This window comes from Halichoeres trimaculatus, unplaced genomic scaffold, assembly GCF_033239565.1.
Source record: "Halichoeres trimaculatus isolate MK-OKI-2021-1 unplaced genomic scaffold, fHalTri1.1 fHalTri1_scaffold_7, whole genome shotgun sequence".
Classification (NCBI taxonomy): domain Eukaryota; kingdom Metazoa; phylum Chordata; class Actinopteri; order Labriformes; family Labridae; genus Halichoeres; species Halichoeres trimaculatus.
This window is the reverse complement of record NW_027437185.1, coordinates 16,199,880-16,225,726: the sequence shown is the minus strand read 5'-3', so window position 1 is coordinate 16,225,726 and position 25,847 is coordinate 16,199,880. Positions and strand designations below refer to the sequence as shown.

At 44.5% G+C, this 25,847-nt stretch overlaps 1 protein-coding gene across 4 annotated transcripts in view; it reads left to right on the top strand.

Annotated features, from left to right (window-relative positions):
• unc5a (unc-5 netrin receptor A) overlaps positions 1-25,847 on the top strand; it is a 149,543-nt gene that overhangs the window by 113,037 nt on the left and 10,659 nt on the right. For 2 of the 4 annotated variants that reach the window (XM_074673756.1, XM_074673754.1), the window contains 6 exons: positions 5,253-5,417; positions 12,344-12,532; positions 13,278-13,577; positions 16,993-17,080; positions 17,553-17,721; positions 19,825-20,058. In XM_074673756.1, the coding sequence (XP_074529857.1) occupies positions 5,253-5,417; positions 12,344-12,532; positions 13,278-13,577; positions 16,993-17,080; positions 17,553-17,721; positions 19,825-20,058 (1,145 nt within the window). Of the gene's footprint in view, positions 1-5,252; positions 5,418-12,343; positions 12,575-13,277; positions 13,578-16,992; positions 17,081-17,552; positions 17,722-19,824; positions 20,059-25,847 lie in introns of all 4 variants that reach the window. The other 2 variants (XM_074673755.1, XM_074673753.1) reach the window with 1 other exon arrangement.

Sequence of the window (25,847 nt, the reverse complement as noted above, 5' to 3'; positions counted from 1 at the left end):
CCTGTCTCAGACAGAGCATCAGTGGCACAGACAGCCCCAGCTGTCGGACCCCGGAGAGGGCTCCCCTCAAGGCCGAAGTTCACCACGCCAGAGCCAGGGGATGATGGGCTGTTGTTTCCAATCACAAGTGGCACCCTGGCTCTGTTGTGTACTCACAGATGTGCCTCTGAAATCCCCAAAGATGAAGTGGCTGCTCCCATCATTTGTCACCTGGCACAGACACAGCCCAGCAAAGACGACGCCCTAACACATCTGAGTCTGTCCTCACCGTGGTTCATCGAATGCATGATAAACACGAGCAGGACTCATCAGTCTGAATAGAATAAGAGATGCTCTCATATTAAAGTCATGTTCAGCATGAGGGGGCAGAGTAGACCAGCCTATCAGAAAGCATCCTACCTGATAACTTAAATTATCACCATGCTTATGGCCTTCACATGTCCCATCCACTAGCTGCTCAGACAGTGATTTCAGCTCATTTCAGAACAAAGAAACTTGAGGAGAATGAATTAGAAGGCGGCTTGAAAGGCTGTAGATAGAAATCCTCTTATTTATTTAGATGCATCTGACATTTGGATTCAGAAGTAGTGTTCTCTATTTTTTAAAGTCAGCCTTGAGAGCCAATCATTCCTCCACAGCGCCTTTGTTTTTTTTCCAAGCTGCATTTTTAAACTTGCATGATTTAATGCTGGTCTTGTATCAAGAGTTCATTAATTATCCAAACTGGGATTCTTGTTGATTATCAGCTCTCTTGTGCATTTAACTTCCAGCACTAGATCTTTGAAATGGGTTGGCAAAAAGTGCATTTTGTTTTTCAGCTGATTATTCTTTGTAATTTGCAGTTGCAATCAGTTCTGTTTTCCGGAAAACACATCGATGGCCTCGCAGATTTGCTGAACTCCTTTGGGGAGGAAAATATTCTGTCAACTGAATGGATATTTTCAGGGAACAAATCAATGTAAATTTGGAACCAACAACATACAAAGGCTGTTATTTCTTCTGCCTTGCTATATAAATTTCTTTTGCAATGCTGTCGGCCATGTGCTGCTCTACATTTAAAAAGTAGCGTGATTCTCTCAGAGCAGAGCTGAGCTACAGCCACCGAGGCATATTTTCAGGCGCTGACTTCATACGGGCTTCCACAGACTGACATCATCTACTACAGGCTGCTCACCCACCAAACCCCGTCTACTCACGATGAGTCTTGTATCTAAATGTGAGCTCCCACCTCTCTCCTGGAAAGTGCGAAGCTAGAGAGGCTCATCTGTATTTTTGTCTAAGTCTCCAAAGTGTTTAATGAGAGTTGGCGGAGGCCTGTGTGGCAGATCAGATGGGCTACATGCTGTGAGAGACACAGGGAGCTGTGGAGGAGGAGGAGGAGGAGGAGGCTGAGGCTAAAGCCTGAGGCTCAGAGCACAGCAGATCAACACTTGAGACAGCCTGTAGCCAAACTATGCAAGAGCTTATCTCCATTCCTCCTTCCTCCCTCTGCCTGGTCCTCTCCTTTTGTCTCCATCTCGTCATATCCCGCTGAAGGATCCCACATAAATCTGCAGTCCACCCTTCACCCTTTCATTGACTTCCATTGCCTCTCTGCAGACTTGTGGTCAGAGCCAACAGTCACGGCAAAATGTCAGATCGTGGCAACATTTCCGACAAAGACACACAACTTGAGCCAACAGCAAATAGCTGGTCCTCAGTTTCTCGAGCAAACAAGGTGTCACCTGTCCCGCACAAATAAATGGCACTGTTGCCGATGTGCCAGAGAAGAGTAAACATCCTGAAGAGATCTCTAACTGGTGTGAATAATTTAAATATTGTACTGATCCCTCAGGCTTGCCAGAGGAGTCGTGAGAATTCTACTAGATGGAAATTAAACAGACTTGGGGCTGGTGTATTTGTGCACGCGTACACGAGAGCGTGTGTTTGTGCATGTACATCTTGTACACATGCAAGTCAGCACCCATATGTCTACTGTCTGCACTGCAGGCGAATGTCTAATTCTGCTTTGGAAGTGAACATTCATATGTCTCAGGATTTTATCAGATTGTTCCAGAGCCTTCATATTTTATCCAAAGGAGAAATAAAAGCTCTGGCTAATAAATATGACAGATAGACACATTAGTTCACTGCAAAAAGATGGTGGCCATCTGGTGACAGCTTTGCATCATTGTGTTTTTAATCATTCTGTGCCATTTGTGTTGGCTCATCTTCTTCTGCTTCATATGTCAGCCCGTCTCTCTTTGGATTGTTCTCGAGCTTTAGTTATCAGCAGAGAGGAGGCTTGGTTATAAATTTCAAACTATAACACAACCCCAAGGAAAAACCTGTTTTTAAGGTGAACGAAATGTGTCAGAAAATCAGAATAACAGGGTCGGCTGGTAATCTCTGTCCCATTACCTCCCTCTGTGTCTAAGCTATCAGCCCCCTCCATGGCTCTGTGGTGTTCTTTGCCTTTTTTTTCACCCGCCTTTGAACACTGGTTACTGTGCATGCATGTGTGCTGACAGGACAGTGGGAGCAGAGGGGCAGCCTGCTGCTCTCAGTGGTACTCGTCTACCTCCTCGTGTTACCCTCAAGGACACAGAAACCATGGGTGTCCGATGATCTGCGTCTGTGTCCGTCAGCAGCCATTGTCATTTTGAACAGCAAAGCCTCAAACAGGCCCTCCCACTGACCTGTAAAGAATGGTGGGGTCCTTTTTGCCTCTCCCCTTGACCACATGTCCAAATGGGGGGCTTGCCACTGGGCTATTGTATTACTGTCCCTCCTCAGAGACCTGTCTGACCTAAAACCTGTGGTGCTGCATGATTGAAAATCAGCTTTGGTGCCTTTTGCAGTAATGCTTAAAATCTCTTTCTGGGGATTTGATGGGGGGAAAAATACGGCTTTGGGTATCTATTTTCTTATGTGGATTCTGAAAAGGTAAAAGGATGAAGTTTGGTTCTGATTTCAGCCTTGAATTTATGAAAGAGAAAATCAGGGAGAGCATCAATTTTCTTGCTTGCCTGCATTTATTGTAACTGCTTCTTATTCTTCCCCTTCCTCTGATGCTGTCCAAACATTTCTTTTCTGTCTGCTTTGGTGAAAAGCCCAAACTAGCTGGTATATTTGCAATGTGTGTTCAGACTTAAGACAGCTCATCAATTACTGTTTATGCATCTTCATGTTTCTTTTTTTCGATCAGGGTCACAGGGCTTGCATTCTCTTAAACAGCACCCCATTTCCCCTCCAAACTCGCCCGTTTGGAAATGTTATTTGCACGGCCATTAGTCTTGCTTTGTGGTAGAAGAGAGAAGTAGAATTTCATCACCTCATCAGGGCAGATGTTGATCTCATCTCTTTATTTCACAGTGGTGTGGATAAACTGAGGGGCGACATAATATATTCATTAGGATGTAATTTGCTATTCAATCATTCTCGTTCCCAGCCCGGGTAATCAGCCCACTGGCCCACGGATGGGTCCACTCAATGCCAAACAAGGACAATTATCTGATTGGTTCTGCTCCCTCTGCCAAATGGATCTGACTGCAAAGAGGCCAAAGCTGTGTCAGCATCCCAGCCCTCACACACCCACACACACACACACACACGCAAAAACTCTCCCGCATTCTTTTTCATTCATTTAAGGAGGCATACAAACATGCTGCCCTCTTCCTGGCCTTATTTGCTCCCAGTGCCTTTTTAGTCCTCTTTGTTTGAGATGGGAAGCTACTCTAATACCAAATGACACCTTTACCTGGGGCTGTAACACAGTGATAGGTATCCCATCCTGAGTAACATCTCACTTATGTTTTATTGACCAAAGCCTCCGACCAGCAAAGGGTCAAACCTGCTCTCTTTGGGTCATGCCCCCTGCTCTATTTATTGCTGGGATTAATGAGCACTAAGGTTTCCTTGCCCTCGGGTCAGTCAGGAGGAGGTTACTGCTGTTATAAAGGTGTGCCTATCCTGTGTGTGTGTGTGTGTGTGTGTGTGTGTGTGTGTGTGTGTGTGTGTGTGTGTGTGTGTGTGTGTGTGTGTGTGTGTGTGTGTGTGTGTGTGTGTGTGTGTGTGTGTGCAGCTCTGGTGCTTCTTGTCTGGTCCCCTTCACCCTAACGTTTGGGGAAGAGAAAGTGCGAGTCAGTGGCGTTTTTCCCCCATGAGAGCTCATTACTGCTCCTTTTTTCCCATTAGCCCCATGGTAACCTTCCTCAGGCCAGCGCTGTGTCACTGTCAATATCACTCTCAGCTACCACCCCTCAACTGCTGCCTCCCCCTACAATCCTTCCCATCCCCTTCAAGACCACCCCACCTTTGCAAAAACGTCCCCCCTCTCTGCGTGAAGCAAAGCTACTGATATTTCTTACAGCGAGCCTCAGAACCATTACTCCCCCATTTTCCATTGGTTTCATTTTGCTTGTGCGGCTGATGGTGTGTTTGAAGTTGTTGGAGACAGAAATAAGCTGCAGGTGTAATATACACCCAGCTTTGTTCAAAGTAATACCACCTGGATGCTGTCTTGCATTCAAATACTCTGCAGGTAATGCTCATGTTGCTATAGTTACGGCATGTTTGACAAAGATATGAAACCACAGTAGTCAAGATGTCTTTCCTCTCACAGAGATTTATGTTTTTAAGAAATTTCCAAAAGAGATGTTCAGATTTGCATGTACGTTTGACAGGCGGCCAGAGGGACAGCCTCTCATGTGGTCAGATTTGTATCCCTGCACAGATTTGGTTTGTTGACAGCTGGGACTACCAGGCCACAGCACCCTCGTACCTCTGAGGTTTATCTATGTTGCATCTGATTTCCATGTTAAAAAATAAACAAAGAGAGCAGAATAGAGACAATATGGCTCTCCTCAGCAGTTTTACACGCTTCGGTTTCCCTCTGCATCTGCTGGATTTGAGTGTGTACAAGTGGATTTGCATGTCTTTATTATGCTATCACTACCAGGTTTCCATTTTAGAGCAACTGGATTTGCACAGGATGGAAACAGAGTACTCCATCAGTTGTTCTCACCTGGCACGCAAACACACCGCTGCTTTTACTCTGTGTTACATCTGAGCTTCACCATGTAGAGTTTGGTAAAGTAGAGTTATAGCTTGTTTTATTGAATCTGTTCAGCGTGTTTCTGGATCAATACTTTCCCCTCTGAACTAAAAAATAAATGTAAGGAGTGAATCAGTTTGAGTTTTTTTTTTCTGCTGCTGTGCGTGTGTGTTCGTGCTCATCCATGTTTTCTATCCCTATGTGTATGTGTTTGCAGTGGATGGAGGCTGGAGCGAGTGGAGCAAATGGTCAGCATGCGGCGCCGACTGCTCGATGTGGAGGAGCAGGGAGTGTACGCAGCCCTCGCCTGGCACCGGGGGCAAAGAGTGCCAGGGGCTCGACCTGCAGAGTCTCAACTGTACGAGCGAGCAGTGCCCACAGAGTGAGTGTGATACCACCCACATCTGCAAATACAGTCCTTGCTGGAAAATATCAAATACACTGTAGCACACCAAGTACTTTAACCCTTTTTCTTCAATACTTTATGCCATTTAGTTTTAGATTTGTTGGTTCTAACTCAAGAGGTGAGTTAAGGAATTTAAAAAGTTCAGAAATAAACAACTTGCAGCCGGAGAAATTCTTCCACTAATTAAATAGTGAAATGTGCTCTCAAGGCCAATATGGGAAGTCATAAACAAAAAGCATGGAGGTTCATGATGGTAGTCTTCATCAGTTACATAGAGTATACTAACCACTTACCAAAAGAAGCAGTAGAGAGTGACAGTAGACGGTGTTATGATGGCAGACATTAAACAAATAAGGTGTTTGCTGAAATTGCCCAAAGTTTCTGTTAATGATATACAGAGAAAGTAAGTTTAATCATGTGTATATACCCCTTACTTCATGTGTTTGTACTTTTATAAAAGCACAAGGTAAAATCATAGACTGTATAGTGGACAGCGTGACTCCACCATTTATCATTGTACGGTTTTGAAGCAAAAATTCCCCCATCACAGGCGCAGCTATTGTAGCAGTTGTGCAGCCAGAGTCTGCGCAGTAGAGACGATGAGGGATTCTGGGAGAATTTGAGTGGAGCTGGGTTACAAAAATAATAATCATTTTTTTCTTTCTAGAGTCTAATCACTTCTTGACTCTACATGCCAACATATTTTACAATCCCTGAAAAAAATACACGAGAACGGCAGCTGTCAATCATTGTTAATCGTTACGTAAAGCCTCGTTTTTAACCTCGTATAACTAATGAAAACGAAACTTTTCAGAACAAAGAGGACTTGAATACAAGACAGCTAAATGTTATCTTCAAATCACTACAACAATCGGACGTGAGAAACATTTCTACGAGGAGTATTAATTTTTTTTAAGTTTGACCACAGCCCATCTGGAATGGCTGGAAAGCTGGAGTTTTTAACCTATACTGCAGCCAGCCACCAGGGGGAGCAGTTTTTGTGGAGACCTCACTTTGAGCCGAGCAAGCCAACATCCATTTTTTTCAGTCTATGGGTAAGATTAGGACTACAAGAGATCCCCCTGAGAGAGAACTGATACATAACTCTCTTACAAGAAATATGCTAGCGGTTTGTACACATCCATAAAACTTGTTTTTTCCAGCAAAAAAGCAAATTTCATCAATGAATACACAAACAAGTGTAATAGTCTTGCACAAGAGAGTCATTTTTAATCCATTCAACATGTTATGTTGCTCTTAATCTGCCAAAAACGATATAAAGCACTTGGTGCTAGCTTGATGCTAACGTACATTGGGAATTCCATTAATATGCTAGTGGTTAGCATATATCGATAATAACTTTTTCCAGCAGAATGTCAACTTCCATCAATGAACACTCAAACAAATGTACATAACTTCCTTTCAAGAGATCCGTTTTCAGTCCATTCAACATATTAAAGCTCTCCTACACCGCACAACAGTGGTTTGGAGGTGGCTTAATGAGCTGTCATCCCGTCTTGAAAAGGAAAACTATGTACGATGATATGTATTCTCCTGAAGTGCATAAAAACTCAGGCCACAATTAAAACATGAACATAATTGTTAATGTACAGCAATGACGATAATGCTCCGTTTCAGATGATTCAACAACAAACATTTAATATAATCATTCAGTAGCACGGCGCTACAGCAACCAGAAGTTTACATGCCAATACATTTTTAACCAGATATCAGCCATGCTTGCTTGTGCATAAGGCCTATTGCATGTAGAACAGAAGAACAGGACTAGCATCGAGTTGCCCCTTAACTAAGAACAGGCAGAGAGGATGGGATAGACAAGCTTTCCTCTTTATCGTCAGTGTTTTGTTGCTCTGTGTGGTAGATTGAGTTCATCTGAGAAATGCTCTACAGAGAGGAAAAATGTTCTCCATGTCATTTGACACTTGTACTGACAGTGGAATTGTCAGCTGTGACTCGGCCCCTCCTGCGTAACCTTTTTAAAAGATGGTCTCTGGGTAACACTGGTGTGACTGCTGCTGGTTAGATAATATAGAGTCTCTTCACCTGTGTCAGTGCTGTGATGCCCTCAGCTTTCCACAGAGCTGAGAATCAAAGCATCTCTCTCCGTTTTGGAGCACGACCTGCTGCTGGAAAGTTAAACATGACAGTATGTGCAGAAAATGCTCTGGTTGCATTCTGATGGTAACTCAGTTACATTTTTCATTCAATCAGCCTGTAATGTGTCCCTACCCTGTGTGTCATTAATAGCTCTTGTGTGTCCTGTCAGGATTAGAGGCCTCAAAGCTGGTGCAGGCCGAGCCAGCAGCGTGGAAGAGTGGCACTGCAGGGTCCACTGCTGACCAGATGGACATGATAGGAGAGCTCTGTCGCTCCCTACAGATATCAAAGGCAGAAAGAGATTGCAGCTTCTCATCCAGAAATGATGAGTCTCAGGGTGGCGTCTCAGAAAGAAAACTGTTATAAATAGTGCGCCGTGTGGCTGATCTGCATGGTAAACACTCAGTTTCAGTGGGGATTCAGTTGACATGGGCCAGTGAATTAATAAACTGAATTATGTATCACGCACTGATTGACGTGATCAGAAAGACCGATGCATGGAGATCAGGGCTTAGGGAAATACTGTATGTTAATGCTGCATATTGTGTGTGTGTGTGTGTGTGTGTGTGTGTGTGTGTGTGTGTGTGTGTGTGTGTGTGTGTGTGTGTGTGTGTGTGCGTGTGTGTGTGTGTGTGTGTGTGTGTGTGTGTTTGTGTGTGTGTGAGTGTGAGTGTGAGTGTGCGCCTGCATGCTAGCTACTTTGGCTGGTGCAGTGAACCAGGGAGCTCTGTCGGCCCATCATCAAAGGTCAGCAGCTCCTCCCCAGAGAGACAAGATATATACACAAAGATGGCAGTCATTGTTCCTCACATACGCACATACACATGAACACACACACACACACACACACACACACACACACAGAAGCAAAGAGAGTATTTACACTGACAGTGCAGAGCGAAGCGCTGGCCTCAGAAGAAATGCCTGTCCCAATCTGTTCCCAGCAGATGTGTTTCCATAGACAACGGCTGTGTGAAGTATTATAATAAGCAAAATAGCAAGATGGTTTTGGCTTGTCAGCAACTCGCATACTTCAACCATGTCTGCAGGCTATTAGCTGAGATGGAAAACTTCCCCCTGAAACAAAAGGCACCCTTCTCTACTCCAGTGTAATCGAACAATACAACCGCAGAGCGAGCTGTAGTTACTCTGCCACAAAAGACGTCCTCTGTGTGAGGACCTCACAAGCATCTCTAATCTCTCTCATTAAGCCAGAATCATCCTGCATTGGAGGAGGTTATTGTTTTAGGTACTGCATGCGTGAGAACCAATGTGTGTCAGCGTGCTTCGTGTTATAGCTCTGAAACAAACAGCTCTGACCCCAGCAGGATCGTTTTCACAGAGAAAATAAGTGAAACCAAAAGATAAAGCTACACAAAATCTGTGCGGGGAAATAAAGAACAGTTTGGCCGAGTGCCAGAGTGAAAATGGCAGACAGGTGTTAGAGGGCACAAATATGAAGGTGTGAAAAACAGTACTTCTCGTTTTTTCCGGCGGAAGAAATTAGGACAACATAAAAACAATTATTTGGCTTAATGTGTGTAATGAAGGTAATGAACCTAATTTGCATCAGCATCCCGTTTTGGGGCTGTTACAAACGATTGTGCAAAGACCATCAAGCTATTAATTAGTATTAAGTCAGTTTGTAATTCAGAGGGTATTTGGCGGCAGAGCAGCTGATGTTTCCTTCATCTGTTAGTTTGTCACAGTGGGGTCACCAGCTTGTGTGAGAAATGGTTGGACATTTATTTTGGGCCATATTTCACCAGGACCTGCTAAAGGATGGGACGACTGTATTGTGGAGATAGTAATGGTCACGTTCGCTTTGAGAGTTTTAGTAGCCATATTTCCCTGACCTTAAGAACTCCAATGTTATTCATCTTCAGGCGAGTGACTAGGATTGGCCATGGGATGAAATATATTCTCCGGTCTCTTGATAAATGCCCAGGGGTGGAGGCGGAGGATGCTGCAGAGCTTTTATTTATCAATGCAGGAGGGACGATGGAGCAGGTAGAAAGAGTTGAGGAATATCAGGTGCAGACAATGTGCCGACTGCCAATGCAGCAGAAGTCCAAACTTCAACAGAAGTCAGGTACACCGCCTCAGAGGAGGTGAATTATAAGTCCATACTGGGCAATCTGGAGTCAGAGACTGATCCCTGAACAGTCAGCCCTGCAGTGAGTCTGAGGAGCTGAGCTGACGCCTCAAAGAAAGAGACAAACAGAGTTTGGCCCAGGGTCAGCTCTGAAAACAGCTCATCACATCCACAGATGATCCACAGGCAGCTGTCAATCACCAAGAGAGGTCACATACAAAGAGAATCAAAAGTTCCTCGCCAGCAATTACGTCAAGTGGAAATGAGTGATGGTGTGACGGCCGCGGAGAGGAAGAGAGCTAAATGGGTAGTGTGAGTGTGTGTGTTTTGAAAAGGAGGGATAGAGAGGGCACACTAGAGGGGGACTAAAGTAAAGCCCATCCAATTATAAAACCTGATTAGCTGCGTCAATTAAAGTGTGATGGATGTCCTTTCAATTATTGGATGGCATCATGAAAATCAATGAGCGAGGGGCCCGGAGAAGCTGGGAGCAGTTGCCGGTCAGAGTTGTAGTGAGCATCGAGATCGTTTCGCTGTGACACCTGGTGGGTCAGATAAAACTTCCCACCGAGATGCTAGGATAAGCCAGCAGAGATTACAGATAGAATGGAGGGAGGGAGTGAGGAAGAAAGAAAGAGAGATGTCTGATCGACTGGCTTTATTGTCTGGAAGGAAGAATGGTGTGCACAGCGGAAAAGGAAGCGCAGAGATACCAGATCTTTGCATCCGAGGTTAGCTGGGTGCCTTTGGTTTGCCCTTAGAAAGTAAACAGCGACTTGCCAATCCAAGGCTGTGTTTATCCAATCAGCAGAACCCGGCCGGCCTGTCTCCTTGCTGACGGGTGTTGTTTTGTCTTTAGTCAGAGCACACATCTCTCTGTAGACTGCAGCTCTAGAAGGCCAAATATCACAGCCTCGTCTGGCCTTTGACTCAGCAAGACAATTGGATTTGGGAACTTTAATGAGAGGTTCAACCATCATCTCTTCTCCCTTTTTTGAGCTCATTGCAGAAGGTGGAAGGTTTAGCCGGGCTGCTTACCTTTAAGCACCTCTGTGCTTCCCCAAGGAAATGGACAGGGAGAGAGAAAGACGGAGGGATGGAGAGTGTGTGTTCCCCGCAGACTTCTCATGCCCCAAGCATGTTTTCTGCAGAGGTACGGTGCGATGTCAGGAACAAAATGCAGCATCTTGTGTTTATCCTCAGCTAGTCATTCACGATTGATTACATGTCAAGAGATCTCTGGCATTACAACAGGCGGCCATAGAGCTCTGCTGCCCATAATCCTGCTACTTAAGGTATCAGATTGTACTGAGATAATCGCCCATGAAATAGATTCTGGCATTTCTCTTCAGGACTTGGGTATGTGAGGCTTCTTTGTCCACAGAGATGGATTTTTCAAGGCAAAAGGAGAACACAAGGACAAACGGATGAAAAGAGATGAATGGAGATGAGAGTGAGAAACAAAAAGAATACATCTCCGACCATTTTTTTCAGTTTTTCAGAAGTGGCTGTTAGCCCATTAACAATTTAATTTTGCCATTGTCATATCACAGATTTACTGACACCAATTAAAACTTGACAAATGTGTGTTTCAAAGACTTGAGCGTACAGTCCCTGTAAAGCAGTGGGAATACTCAGTTGCAAAAACACTGGCAGTGTGAAAATATTCATATGTCAGATCTGTATTAATCAGGGTGATAATGGCACAAATGTTCTGGATGTGTTATTGCTGAAATGCCGTCAGTGCCCATTTAGTCCGTCTCTAATTCCCGTTTTCCTTCTGCACATGTGCCCCGCTCTTCCTGCCTCTGTCCTCCTCCTTTTGTTGTCAACTCGACACACGCTGGCCTGCAGCACTTTAACCTTTGCCGTTGTTCTCCATCCCTCAAAGCGGCGCTGCTCAATGCGTCCCCTCCTCGGCTGTGTTCAGCTGACAGCGCTACGCCCCCGTGGCTCCCGGGGACAATGGCCCTCCACAAAGGCCCCAGGAGCATCCTCCACCTCCACCACCAAATTCCCCCAGCCCAGGGAGACAGCCGTGGCAAATCCCATTCTCCTGCAAAACACACACACACACTTCATGCACACACTTCATGCACACAAATGTGTGCACACATTGATGTTTGTCTGGGCTTAGCTGTCATCTTCGTACTGTACTTTTGGGAGAAAGGCGCTCTTGTGCTTTTGAGAGACATTCAATAAGAGGTGCTAGAATTTCATAAGCAAATCCTTCATTTTTCACCATCTCTCTCTCTCTGGGGTGTTGTGTGCTCAGGGAAAGAATGAAGAAGGCAGGGGAGAGAAAACATGCTAGCATAAGATATATTTATCCAGAGCAGAAATGAAGTGAGGTAAAGTTGAAAAACCTTCTGCAGAAACCAGTCTATCCTGAGAGAGCTGACATTGAGAGATTTGGCTTTTAGATGAAATCAAGATTTTTTATCTAATGACAGAAATTGTTGTAATGTTAATGTCCTTGCTCTGCACCAAACAGTGAAAAACAAATCAAGCAGCACTATAGAGAGAGTAACTGATTTCAGTTGAACAGATGCTCGGCTGAGACCTTCGCACAGGAGATAATGGATGGTGCAGCGGCACATGTTGGTACTGACATTCAGCACCTGAGGGAGTGCATTCAATCGTGATTAATCATTTCTTTTCTCTCGTTTTGTGTCCACCTCTCCTGCAGCTGTGAGTGGAGCTGAGGACGTGGCGCTCTACGTGGGCATGGTGGCAGTGGCGTTGTGTCTGACTCTGCTGCTCATCGTGGTGGTCATGGTCTACCGGCGCAAGAAGGAGGGCCTGGATGCAGACGTGGCTGACTCCTCCATCCTCACCACTGGCTTTCAGCCCATGGGCATCAAGCCCAGCAAGCCAGGTGTGTGGGCACCGCGGCCACGCAGGCCTCCCCCCCACAGCAGTAGGACACTGTTCTTTGTTTCAACCTCCTCTGTGCGTCCGTCGGTCTGTCCGTCTGCCCACCGTGACCATGCAGCACTCATCTACATGTCCCACTGATCCTGTTATTTGTTTGTGGTTATGGAGGTGGTGTGAGTGTGTACAGTGGTGTATGTGAGTGTGTGCGCGTGTGTACAAACTGTTTATTTGCCTGCCTGACACATTATGTTTCGCCACCACCTCATTGTCAGGAAATGTACCCACTCTGTTTACTGCCTGTGCGAAGCCTCTGAGGTTTACCAGCGAGTAATAGAAATACAACTGTCTGAGCTGGATGGAGATGGGGAACCGTGTTGCAGTGCCTGTGATTCACTGTGAAAAAAGCCTTTGTAAATTCTGGGTGCTAAGCTGTATCTGAGTTCTGTTTGGAATTGATTGTGTGGTTGCTAAAGAGACAGACAGAGATAGAGGCAGAGGGGAGGGGAACAGACTAGCTCTGGGTGGAATTTGTGTTTGTGTATTGTCAAGAGTGCGTGCGTGTGAGTCTTCTGTTTTCTGCACCATGTGTCTTTTCCTGTTTGTTTCAGTTTTCTGTGTGGGGTGCGACAGCTTTGTGAGTGTGAGGTCTGTCTCAGTGATGTACGAAACCATCCGCCTGCCACTCACAGCAACTCACACATTTCCCTTTGTCTGTTTTTTTTTTTCCTTTTTTATAACACAAACAGAGAATTCCCATTTGCTTACCATCCAGCCTGATCTGACTACAACCACCACCAGTTACCAAGGCACCCTGCGCTCCCGTCACGACGCCACTGGAAAGTTTTCAATGAGCAACGGGCCTCTGCTGGACCCGCTCCCCAACGGCTCACACACCCTGCACAATGGAAAACTAAACTCAGACCCTTCTGAGTTTGTCAGCAGACTGTCCACTCAGAGCTATTTTAAAACACTGCCGCGTGACGTAGCAAACACTTCCTATGGGACCTTCAACTTCCTCGGTGGGAGGCTGACAATCCCTAACACAGGTGGGTTCTTTCTCTAGGTTCATGTGAGATGATGCAGCGGTGCTCTCAGTATGGATTCTGTGTGTTCTTAACCATGGATTCATGTGTAAATAAACAGAGAACCAAGGCAAAGACTTCAGCTATGTTCACATGTGAAAACAACTTGTATTTACACCCCGACTTTATCAAAACTTTTCCCTGCCAGGCCCCGAATGAAATTTGAAAAATTCCCCCTACAAGGCGTGCAGGAATGATGCCAACTCTGGCATAAAACCAGTGGAGGCTCAGGGAAGCAACGTGTAAAAGGATGAATAATATCACCTGAGGTTAAAGAGAAGGTTGGTTTTAAAGACAAGAATAGTGATTACTTTATACATTTACACGTTTTTGTGCACATGCAAAAAATGTTTTCACAGATTAGAACTTTGTTAATTTGGCCATTATTTTGTAGTAAACATTAAACTGTGGCTTCTGCCTTGTGCTGGTGTGACTGACTGGACATTTTAGTTCAGGGGAACGTATGCTGTTTTACTATCACCCTACTATTACACAACAAATGTTTTTTAATTCCTCCTAAATTTAATTATCAGAGCAAAATAAAGCACATGACTGACTACTGTATGGCTCCTGAACACAAAGAGGTATCAGTTCTTTAACACACTGAATATTTGCATGCAGGGCACACTCATTAAAGTAATCCCTGTGGACATGTCATTTAACTACTAAATGTGGATTTACTAAAACAAAAAAGTGGGGAAATGTTTTAGACTGAAGTTTCTAGTCCACAATCAGACCAGCAACAGGAAACATGATCAGGAGACTCTGATAGGCAAAGCAAATTTATTTATATAGGGCATTTCAGCAAGGCAATTCAAAGTGCTTTATAGAGAAAACACATTAAAAGAAAACAATTTAATTTTTAATTAAAAAGCAGATAAAAATAACAATACACAAAATAACAAGATACAATAAAACAAAATAAAATAAAATAAAAAAATAAAGAATGTTGAAACAGATTTCAAGATATAAGCATAAAAGTTGCAGTGCAGATTATTTGATGTTGCAAAGAAACTGATGTGCCAGGTTTGCCAAAGAGGGGATAATGTCTCTTTAAAGGTCCTCAACCTTGAGTTATTGTCAGGTGCTGCTCATTGCCAACTCAAAAAAAAGAGTGATAGCTGGCACAGCCTGGCCACAGCCACAGCTGGTGAAGCAACACCTTTAGCCTTTTTTTTAAACTTGAAATGAACCCTGACAGTTAAATAAAAAGAGGTCTAAGGCAGTTGTATATACCCGATAGAAGATTGAGAAATAAAATGCATATTCTCAATGACTTGACACTTGATTCATTAATAACAGCCCCACTTTAGGATCATCGACCCATCCTGAAGTCAAGTTGCATTATGCATTGGTGTTCATGAATGCATCAGTGTGAGGACAGTAACCATAAAAATGATAAATACAGTTATACTCACCAACAGATAACTCATTTATTGGATGGTTTTGGTGATGCGGCACCCATTTATTTTTCAATTTGCATGATTTTTGTGATGAAATTAAACCAAAAAGTTTAAACTGAACTCCAAGGTCCAGAACAAACTAACATCAGTTAATGGGAAGGCTGGTGAATCTAAACTTAAGTTCCTGAAACTGTCCCATTTAGAGTAATCTGACAGTTTTTGTGTTTTTAGATCACAGCTCAGTTTATTACCATAAAATCAAATAGGTGAGACCAGTACACCTACCACACAAACAACAAAAATGAAAAGTTTCCAAGTACTGACTAGTCTGCTGCTCCCAGCTTTAAACTGTGTTTTCAGAAAACATCACAACATGAATTGCGTTAAACTCTTGCGACTGCAAAGACAGGTTTCTATTTAAGTATTGTTTCAGTAGACACAGCATTTTAAGACTGACTGAGATTTCAATAATCCTCTGTAGGGTGTTCTGCTTGCTGCTAAACTTCAAACAAACAAGGAAAGTTCCCTCTAAACAATGTAACATCTGCTGCTTAATGTAGAAGTTGGGTGGAGACAATCCAGTTTGTCTCTGTGTTGCATATTTCATACAAAGTTGGTGCTTTTACATCAGAAGGAACACTTACAGAAAGTTCATGGCAAAGGTTCACTTGTTGACGTAAAATGATGATAAATGCTAAATTAAATCATTTGAGTTATATGTTTTCACAGTAGCCTTTATGCTTTCTGCACAGCATGAACAGTCAGGGTAGTGCATTGGTGAGATGCATTATCATAATAAGAACGTGTGAGCAGCGAGAGGAAGTTGGAATTAAACCAAGAGTAAATTATTCTTATTTTCCCTTTTCTTATGACAGAGCTGGTTAAATTTGTACCCAGTGTCCACAAGTGTCATCTGTGTGCTTTGTGCACTTGGGAAAACAGAGGTAGTTCCTTTAAGATTAGACTGATGTAATATGTGAAAGTCCCACTATCACTCCTCTTTTTTTACCCCCCCACTTCACATTAGCTGAGCACAGAGTTTATATAACCATACTGGAAGACAGTGTTTTCTTTTGGCTCATTGTAGGCTGACCAGATTAGCTGGTGATGGTGCCAGTACACCAACAGAAAGGGTCTTTTCTCCCTGTGTTTTTATGCCATCCCTCTCTTTTTCTGTCCTCTCTCCATCTCTCCTTCGCTCTCTTACAGATATTTTATGCATGGATTAACTCAAAGCCATGTAGACTATACCACACACTGGCACCCAGCCTCTCTTTGGGACAGAGGGGGAATGAAAGAATCAGCACTCGCATGCATCGACTCTGAGGAGATACAGTGTCATTTAGCAGCATTTCAGAGCAGCGCGTTGAAGACATGGTTTATAGGTTGAGACAAGGCAGTGGGCCTTCAGACACCTTCCTCTTATTCAAACAGATGTTTTTATGGTGAGCACATCTAGTTTACAATCCAAAGACAGTTAAGATTGTGTCACATAGTCTCTGTTTGTGTTACATTTCAAACAGATGAATATGGCATGGCAATCACAACACAAATGGCACAACACTCAAACTGTCTCAAGAGCGATCACTATTCTCCAAGGTGCTTTCCCTATCTCTTGGGGAAGCATAATTTTCCTGAAGTAGTCTGTTCCGTGGTCCCAATTATCTACTCTGTGGCAGGCGGAGGACATTTAAACCACGATGCAACATGCGCTTTTGTCTTGGCTAATTGTTGACCGCTGGGATGTGAGCCGCCTCGACTGCCGGTGCAGAGATTTGCATCTACTGTACCTGACGGAGTCTACAGCTGACCTTCAGAGCAGATTTTTCTGTTGTTGTTTTTGCGGCACTACTGTTTGAGACTTGGCCGGCTTCCTTTAGTGAGACGACAAAAGCGTTGTTCAGTGAAAACAAATGAGCCTGTCCCCCTTCTTCTTACCCCCCTCTTTTCTCTCCCTTTGTTGTTATTTGCATTAGGAATCAGTCTGCTCATTCCTCCCGAGGCCATCCCCAGAGGAAAGATCTATGAGATTTATCTCACTGTTCAGAGGAAGGAAGATTTAAGGTGGGTCTCTTTAACACTGCCTAACTGGCAGTCTTCCCTGGATGCCACTAGGCTGTTTGTTTTGATGCTCTACTGTTCTATTAGGAGAGGCTTAAGAGTCAGCGCCAGCTCTGTGGAGGAGGGATGTAAATAAATAACGCATCCTTTTACCATGATGTGCACTATTTAACTTAAATGAATTGTTTGGATAACACTATTCCTCTGGCGTGCTGCATTCAGTCTCAGAGGGCACGACCATGCAGAAAGCTGTGAGAGCGTCATGTTTTTAGCCAGCCATCACAGCTTGGTCTAACTAGTCAGTGAGTCCAGCTGGCTTACATTACATTGTGTTACAGCAGCTGGATAATTCGCAGGAATGTCAGAATCATACCCTGCTTACAAGAGACCGTTAAATGTTTAATACTAACCGTGTGCAGAGAGGCACTTCATCTGGATTAATCCCCCTTCCTAACTCTTCTCTCCTCCTTTGTAGGTTACCCCTGGCTGGCTGCCAGACCCTGCTCAGCCCCGTCGTGAGTTGTGGTCCTCCTGGGGTGGTCCTGAGTCGGCCGGTTATCCTCAGCATGGACCACTGCTCTGACGCCTGCCTCGACAACTGGGCCATCCGCCTCAAGAAGCAGAACTATGAGGGCGCTTGGGAGGTGAGACAGTGCTATAACTCCAGAATATAGCTTTATAGAAAGACTCAGAGTTAGTGCCCGGTCAATGTTTTAAGTCTTATTGAAGCTTTCCCCAGAAGAACTACAAACAGAACCGACTTGGAAAGCACTCAATGCAGTCAAGACGAGGCAGTTCAAGCCCAGTACTCCTCCACTCCAGGGCTTAAATTATTGTGACCATCAGGTGTTTTCTCATTGGGTGGAAACAAAAGCCTGGAAGCAGAGGCAACCTCAAGCCTCAAGAGTTGCTAGGCAACATGCGTCTGCAAACAGAAATTCTGTAAGCAAATTACTGATCCTCAAAGTACTCTTCTGAGTGCTCCTTGACCATTTTTGACCGCTGCTTCCAATTACGCAGCTCACTCCCATATTTCTGTCCATGAAATCCAAACGTAACCAGAACTGCCAGACTCAAATAGGTTGGAGTTTGGAAGATGGTTTGGTGTCCACACACACACTCCTTCTCACACACTCCTACGCAAACAAGCCCAGTTTCAGGCAGTAAACGCGTCTCAACAATCCAGAGAGATTGGAAAGGGTGCTGGTGGGCTTTGGAGTGTTAGTAGGTCTTCTTTCATGTTCGATATTGTGCATAAATTATTCAGCCTCCCCGTGTGTGGTGGCGGTGGGGTGTCTGTGGGATGGATTGGCCTGTCTGAAGCAGAGGTTAGAAAAGCGCTTTTAATCATCGGCCGGACCAAATATAGCCCAACGGCCTGACTGTGTGGCCACCAAGAGAAGGAAGTGGCAGGTGGACAAGAGGATGTGGAAGCCACCGCAGAGAGAAAAATTAAAGAAAGGGACAGGGAGAGTGGACAGGGAGATAATGTAGATGAAGAAAAGAGACCATAAGAATGAGAGAGAGATTGGAAATATGGCTGCAGATAGAGGAGAAAGACATAAAGAGGAGGTGAAAATGGCTACACTGAAGCAGAAGGAGCAGGAGAAATGAGTTTGGAGTAAAGTGAGCGCTCAGCGGCATAATTGAGCCACCTCAGTATCTGCTCCTCTTAGAAGAAATATTAAGATGATGAAAAAGTGAGACTCCATTGTGGTTGCATAGCAAATGAATTGTGTCAATACTAATTCTATTGATGTAGATGGTGTCTGGTTGAATCGATCCTAGCGGGGGCTCGCTGGGCATTTGGCAGGCAGGAAGCTCTCTTCAGCTTGATTGGCTAATGAGGAGAGTCAGTCAACTGGCATGATGGGATTTCAGAGAAAATGTTGTCACCTTGGGTCCAATTTGTCCTCATCAAATTAGCCAAGAGAGCGGTGAAATTATCCCATAAAACTATCCCACACTGTGTCGGGACATTTTCGCATTTTTGTCATCTTTAGTAGAGGTGCAGTCACTGTGACACAGCCCGTCAGCTCTGTCTCAAAGTAAGAACAATCCAGGGCTTAAACCTTCGCTTTTGATGCTCAACAAAGCTCTAATTAATTATTGTAAACCTTTCCTTTTTAATCACTTCTTATCACCAGATAACAATGTGTATCTACAGAGAAATATGCAAGTTGTTTTCACCTTTCTTATCAATACTCAAAAGCTGAAGGGAATTCTAGAAATCCCAATAATTCAATATTTACTGCACCTCCACAGTCTTTTCTTTCACCAGAACCATCTATTCTTACCAGGAATCTGTTCGAGTCTCCTTTCATGTCAGCTGAGTCCCTCATTCATGCATTATTAAGTAAACTGATGGCGTTCTATAGGATGTGTGTCTTTTTATGAGGAAATGTCAGCTTGGGGTAAGTGTACTGCGGTGAAAAGGAAATCTGAAACAAGAACAAAGAAGTCCTTTTTTTCTGATCCGAAGTGTTTACCAGATATTCTTGTTGCATTACCTGAAAGACCTTTAGCTGAAATGTTACTTTGTTGCCCCGCAGGAGGGACAGAGTTTGGGGCCTTGCTACTCTGCCAAACTCCTCTCCCAACATCCTTTTTACAAATACACACCCACACACAGACACAGACATCAGGTACCCGGGCCAACACATTAGCCTCCCACCTACTTAAATGGGATGTTTGACCTTCTATTCACACCTTGTGTTTTCCTTTTTCACCTCCTTCATCTCCTACAGGACGTCCTGCTGATGGGGGAGGAGCTGGTGTCGGAGCCTTATTACTGCCAGCTCGAGGCCGAGACGTGTCGGCTGTTCTCAGAGCAGCTGGGCACCTTCGCCCTGGTAGGAGAGTCCCTGCACATGGGTGCTGCCAAGCGCCTGAGGCTGGTGCTCTTCTCAGACGCCTACTGTTCCACGCTGGAGTACAACATCAGGGTGTACTGCATGGACGACACGCAGGACGTCTTCAAGGTAAGCTGTGACAAATGTGCCGCTGCCTTTTGTTCTGTTTGGATGGAGTGGATCCACAGCAGCAGAGTGATAGGTCGGCTATTATGTGTAATAGCATTGTCTGTCACATTTGACAGGCGCAGACATGTCGGAGTAAGGTGTGGCGATGGTGAATTGAACAATATCACAGGCCTGATTACACCATATGCAGCTCAACTGTGTGTGATTTGTTACTACTGGAGCCACGTATACGTCCAGGCTGATCACGATATACAGTACAGAGAGCGTTTTTGTTTGCGTGCCCACATAGATGTTTGATTCCTTTCATGCCTTCAGTGGTTCTGCTCAGCTGCCGAGGGCCAACAAGTTTCCCATTGCTTTGTTCTACAGCATATTTCGCTTCTCTTCTCGCCTCTCCACATGGACAGAGTATAATCAAGCACTAATGCCTCCCTCCCTCCCCTGAGGACAGCCTCTGAGTACCCTGTTAAGATTTCATTTGCATGGTTAATTAGTAAATTAAAAGGAGAGCCTGCCCCAATCTTTTCCCAGCAACCCCTGTGCTCTCTCCCTCTCCCTCTCCCTCTCTCCAAGCTGTTCCCCCTCTTCTCGTCTGACACTACCCACAGCCACAAGTGCCACTTCCCACTCGAGTCCACTTCTGCTGGCTGTAATGGCTGACCTCCTCGAGCTGAGGTTCACCATCGACCCAACCCTATGGATGTTGGTGGGACGTAAACAATGGCAGGAGGTGGGGGCTCGGGCTGAAATTAGCACTCTTGCATTCAGAGAGGTGAAGCCGAGATGGGAACCGTACACAGTCTGAAAGCCGTAGGGTGGGAATTACTGAAAACTCGACTTGCTTACATCTGTCTTTTTGTGGGTCAATTCTGCCCCTGCTGCTATCTTTCCTCGGTTTCTGACAGCTTTTTGCACAGATAGCAGGGACGCTCAGGGAAAGTGTTGGCTGGCATTCAGCTGTGTTTTTTTGCAGAAAATAAATGTAAACTGTAGCATCCAGGAGGTAAGGTCTGCCGAGAAAGTGCTTTTTTCCCCAGATGGATATCAACCCTTTTTGTTTACTTGCTGTCAGAGCACTTGTAATGATAGGGTGCTCTATATTTATTCAGATAATCGGGTGACCCAGTGGTGTTGTGCTGCAATGTGACTGTTCGGATGACCTTGTGTGTGTCCTGTGTTGGATGCAGGAAGGCTGCTAGTGCACAAAAACTCTCCCTCTCCCCCTCTTTCTCTCCCTCTTTCTCTCGCTGTCTCGCTGTCTCTCCCTCTGGCTAGCTCTTGTTCTGCTATTCTCTTGCTCTCTTAGCCAGGAAAAGGACATCTGAGCTTGTTGACTCCAGCACTTGTGCTGCCATACTCTGCAGCTCCCTCGACGCCCTTGAGTGCATTAGCTCCCTGTCTCTCACACAACCTGGTCCTGTGGTAAGCCACGGCATCTCCAGGGTTTTGTAGTTTTTAGTGAGTGATTTAAAACATGGCCCACACTGTTTAGTAATCTCGACTTCACACTGCTCCTGGTGCTATTATGGAGGCAGCAGTTCATTTAGCAAGTACATTAACCACTTTGAGTGGAGATTAAACTTCCCTGGAGAGCTTCAGCCTAATCACTAATCACTATCTTTAAAATGCACCATTTATGATTAGACTTTTACTATGGCTACCATTAGGGGTAATTGTAGTGTGTTACCGTGGTGGAGTAGCGGTAGGTGGCACAGTGCAACAGTAGAGCAGCGTTTTTATGTTTGTGTTGATGTACAGTACCCTTCAGCACATGTGAGTTTTATGGCAGCATTTGCCGCCTGCTAAGGCACTGCACCTCGCTTTTCAGAGAAGAAGTCAACTTTTCATGCTTTAAACAGGCTGTACTTTTGATGGGAGATGAAAAACAAAAAGGCATCTCTCAGCCTTTTTCTGCTGGCTCTTCACTGGCAAGGAGAACTGTGGAAACCAAACGAGATGCTGAGGCTTACTCTCCACTCCCCTGGCTGGCTGTCAATCTGCTCTGACAAGCTTCCATCAGCGAGGATGACACACACACACACACACACACACACACACACACACACACACACACACACACACACACACACACACACCCACAAACGCATGCAAGCACGCCACACTTATGCACGCTGTACCATGCAATCTCTTATCTCCCAATTACAGCAGATTAGAACCAATGTTATTGTCTTTGATCCTAAGTGTGCGGGGGCTCTGGGGAAACAGTGACATTTCTGTCTGATGCCTGCCGTATGTTAGCAGGGCTCTGCCGGGACCAATTAAGTTAATATTTAATGTGTGTCCCACTCTTGATGGGCCCCGCCAAGGCTGGCACAGCAGCAGAGGAGGCATGATCAGCGTTTGGTAGCGCCCTCGCTGCACACTCGCTTGTTCCCAGCTAGACCTGTGGGAGAGCAGTGCTGATGTTCTGCCATCCCACAACTGATTGAAACACCTGCAGTGTAGCAAGCCTCAGACTCAGCACAGATACACCTAACACCAACATCTAATTGAATTGGAAGGGTGCCGACATACTTCTGTTTTTTTTCTTAGCACCAAATATGCAGCAGATAGTTTTTTCTATGTTGCTGCGATATTCAAAAGCTGTCAGCTTTTCTGCTGAGCTTAACCCCCGTTTAAATAGTGGAACAATAAGAAAATATCCTGTTTTTTGTTGATAACTAAATGTTCCTCCTCTACACCCACATGTCTGTGTTTTGTAAGACCAGTGTTGTTGCTCAGAAGAAGAAAAAAAGGAACATGTGGAATGATTTATAAAACCACCCACTTCCTGTCAGATTTATTTTTTACTGGGGTTTAAGCTCATGTTAGGTTTTTTCTGTACTGAGTGGAAGACTTTTTATGGAAAACATAAATATTAATACATCAGATTTTTAAATGAATATTTGAATGAGATTTATTTTGACATTTTATGCCTACTTTGGTCCAGATAGAAATGTTTCAACATCCGTGCATTGCTCTAAGATGTTGTTTACACATTCATGGTCCCCGGAGGATAACTCCCTCTGACTCCAGTAAACTTGTACCTGACTCCATGAAAGAAGGACTTACTGTCAAATGTTTGCGTGCCTACATACCAAACTCAGATACTTTACATAGTGAGATTACAAGCCATGTGCTTAACATGTTGCTGTTGTTGTTTCTACCTGTGTTAGCTAATGCTGTTAGCACGTTGCTCGAAACACAGCTGCTCATCTTGGAATAGAATAGAATAGAATAGAATAGAATAGAATAGAATAGAACTTTGTCTGTCTTGTCTGACAACGAAATTGAAGTCACAGCAGCAATCAAGAAAACAAAAGTAAGAAAGTGTATAGAAAGTGCAAAAGGTCCATAAGAAAAGAGATGATGACAGCTTGTCCATCATTCTCCAGTTCAGCCAGCCTCCACCTCCACAGGGTCCAGGACTCAGCTTCTTCAGTCATGCTCCATCTCTGTCTCCTGGATCCTGTCTGCTCACAGCAGGCGAAGCTCTTCCAATGTGGCGTTGGTGTCTGATGTTAGCTCCGTTAGCCATATCTGTGAATAGCATGATGCTACTCTGCCCTCTGGTATTCCCTCTGTTGCTGGGTTAGCACAGCTAGCTCGTCCATCTTATAGAAGATAGATCTTACGTTCCCAATAACGATGGATGGAAGGACAGGTCCATGTCGTCACTTCTTAGCTCACACCTGAGAACCAGCATGTCATCCTCACCTCTTTCTCGTCGCCTTGTGGGAAGACATCAGGCCTTACACCAATTAGCATTGACATGCTACAGGCTGCTAACAGCTGATGTCACGTGTAAACAATGCAGCCATGGTTACATGTAGGATCTCCAGACAAACACAGAAGAAAAAGTAGTAAAAATATCGCTGAAGACACAAAAAGTTTGGTGTCCATGACCAACAAATGAGCCATACAAAGTAATGATCCACTCCAAATACAAAGACTACAAAGAAGAGACGAAAAAATTCCAAGAATCGGACAAAGAGAAAGCTGCTGCAAAAGTAGCCATAGCCAACAGGGCGGCGCCTAGCAACTGCAATCTCATTCTGCATCTTTTGCAGATTGAGGCTTCTTAGATGATGATTGTGACCCATAATAACTTTTTACTGCCACAAAGTTTGTCTTTATTTTGTTCTGGCCTGAAATAATGAGGAAATGTTTGTTAACTGCCTTTGTGCTTCCTGTATTGTATTTCAGACATTTAAAATTTACTCTTTCATCAATATTCATGTAATGAGGCCAATACATTCAGCCTTTTGTGTCTTGATTGTAAAAATGTACACTCCAGTGTTAAATGGCTGTTTAATTGATGTCTAACTGTTTAAATAGATGCTCCTGGACTCTTTAGCACAGGATTTGACCTCAAGCTATTATTCTTATTTGCTTTTAAAAGGCTCCATAAACTGTTTATGTGCTCCCTCCACTATGACGTCCTTTCTTTCCTGCTCCTGAGCAGCAGGCTACGTTTGAACAGAAACTTTTTGCTTTTATCCATCAGAGAAAGAAAAAACAGCATGTACGGGATGTAATACAAAGAGTTTTCTCATCCCTCCATCAGAACAGTTACTGGCATTGGAAAAAAAGCAGCTAGCACAGCCCAGTAATTGCTGGCATTAAGTTAAAGAAGACAGTCAGCTTTATCACTGAGCCCAGCTGAGAAATTGTTTCCATATTATATTTCTGTGTTCCTGTGTGCTGTTTTTTCCCTGGCCTGCTCTGTGATTTATCAGGCCGAATGTGCATCTTTTCCCTAGCAAACATAGTCCCCATTTATTACTGAGCAGACAAGTCCCTTCTATTTGTAGTTATTAATCAGAGTTGACTGTAGCGGGCACGGCCACTGGAGCTCAGACTGATAGACTCTCAGTCAGAGAGGAAAAGCCTGTCACATCCTGCTGACAAATACACAGATTTATGGAGCCCACATAGCCAGGCTACTCTCTATAAACAAATGCATTTGCCTGAAAAAGAGCAGCCCTGATAATGGATCGTTGCTATGAATGCATATATTGAAGCACACGAGGACATGTTCTGCAGAGAGTTGGTGGGGTGAGGATGAGTTTATGAGGATGTTGCAGCCTGTGAATCTCTTTATGTTTCGTGGGACATGTAGCTTGACTAATAAGCTGATCAAACGCTAGTTATAATCCCCATCAGAGCTAGTCACGTTAATCAGTTTATTTCACACCCAGCCTGAACAATAGAGGACCACATGTACTCACTTGACCTTCCTGTGAGGAAAGTTGAATATTTTAATCCGCAGCTTTGAGCGAGTCCAGTTTCATTGTATTTGTGTATATTTATTTATATTTAAGCTTCTGGAAACACTTTGATTTGTTTGGACTGTTTCTTTCCTGCTTCCGATGCCTGGCTGTTTTTGTTGCAAGAGAGTTTGGTACAGCCACTAACCTCTTTCTGTCAGCACCAGCCCGAAGAGATTAGCTGTATGAGTGTCTCTTGTTTCCCCGTGGAGCCCAGCCCCAGTCCATCACAGTCCCAGCTCCGGTCCAAGCCGAGAGGGGATGAGGGGGGCTGGGTGAAGAGCAGGGTGGGAGACGATGCAAGGGTGGGAAAAGGGGGTTGAAGTCATAGAAAAACTGTGGCCATGATTGCAGTAATCCTGTTATCTCTCTCGCTAAAGCTGGCCACTCCAGTGACCTGGAGACACAAATGTTAAGCTGCCTCTGTCTCTCCTCTCTGGCTCCTGCTCTTTTCACTCCTCCCTGCTCTATCTCACTCTCTTTAGCCAGCCTCATTGAATGTCAGGGGGTGGTCTTGGC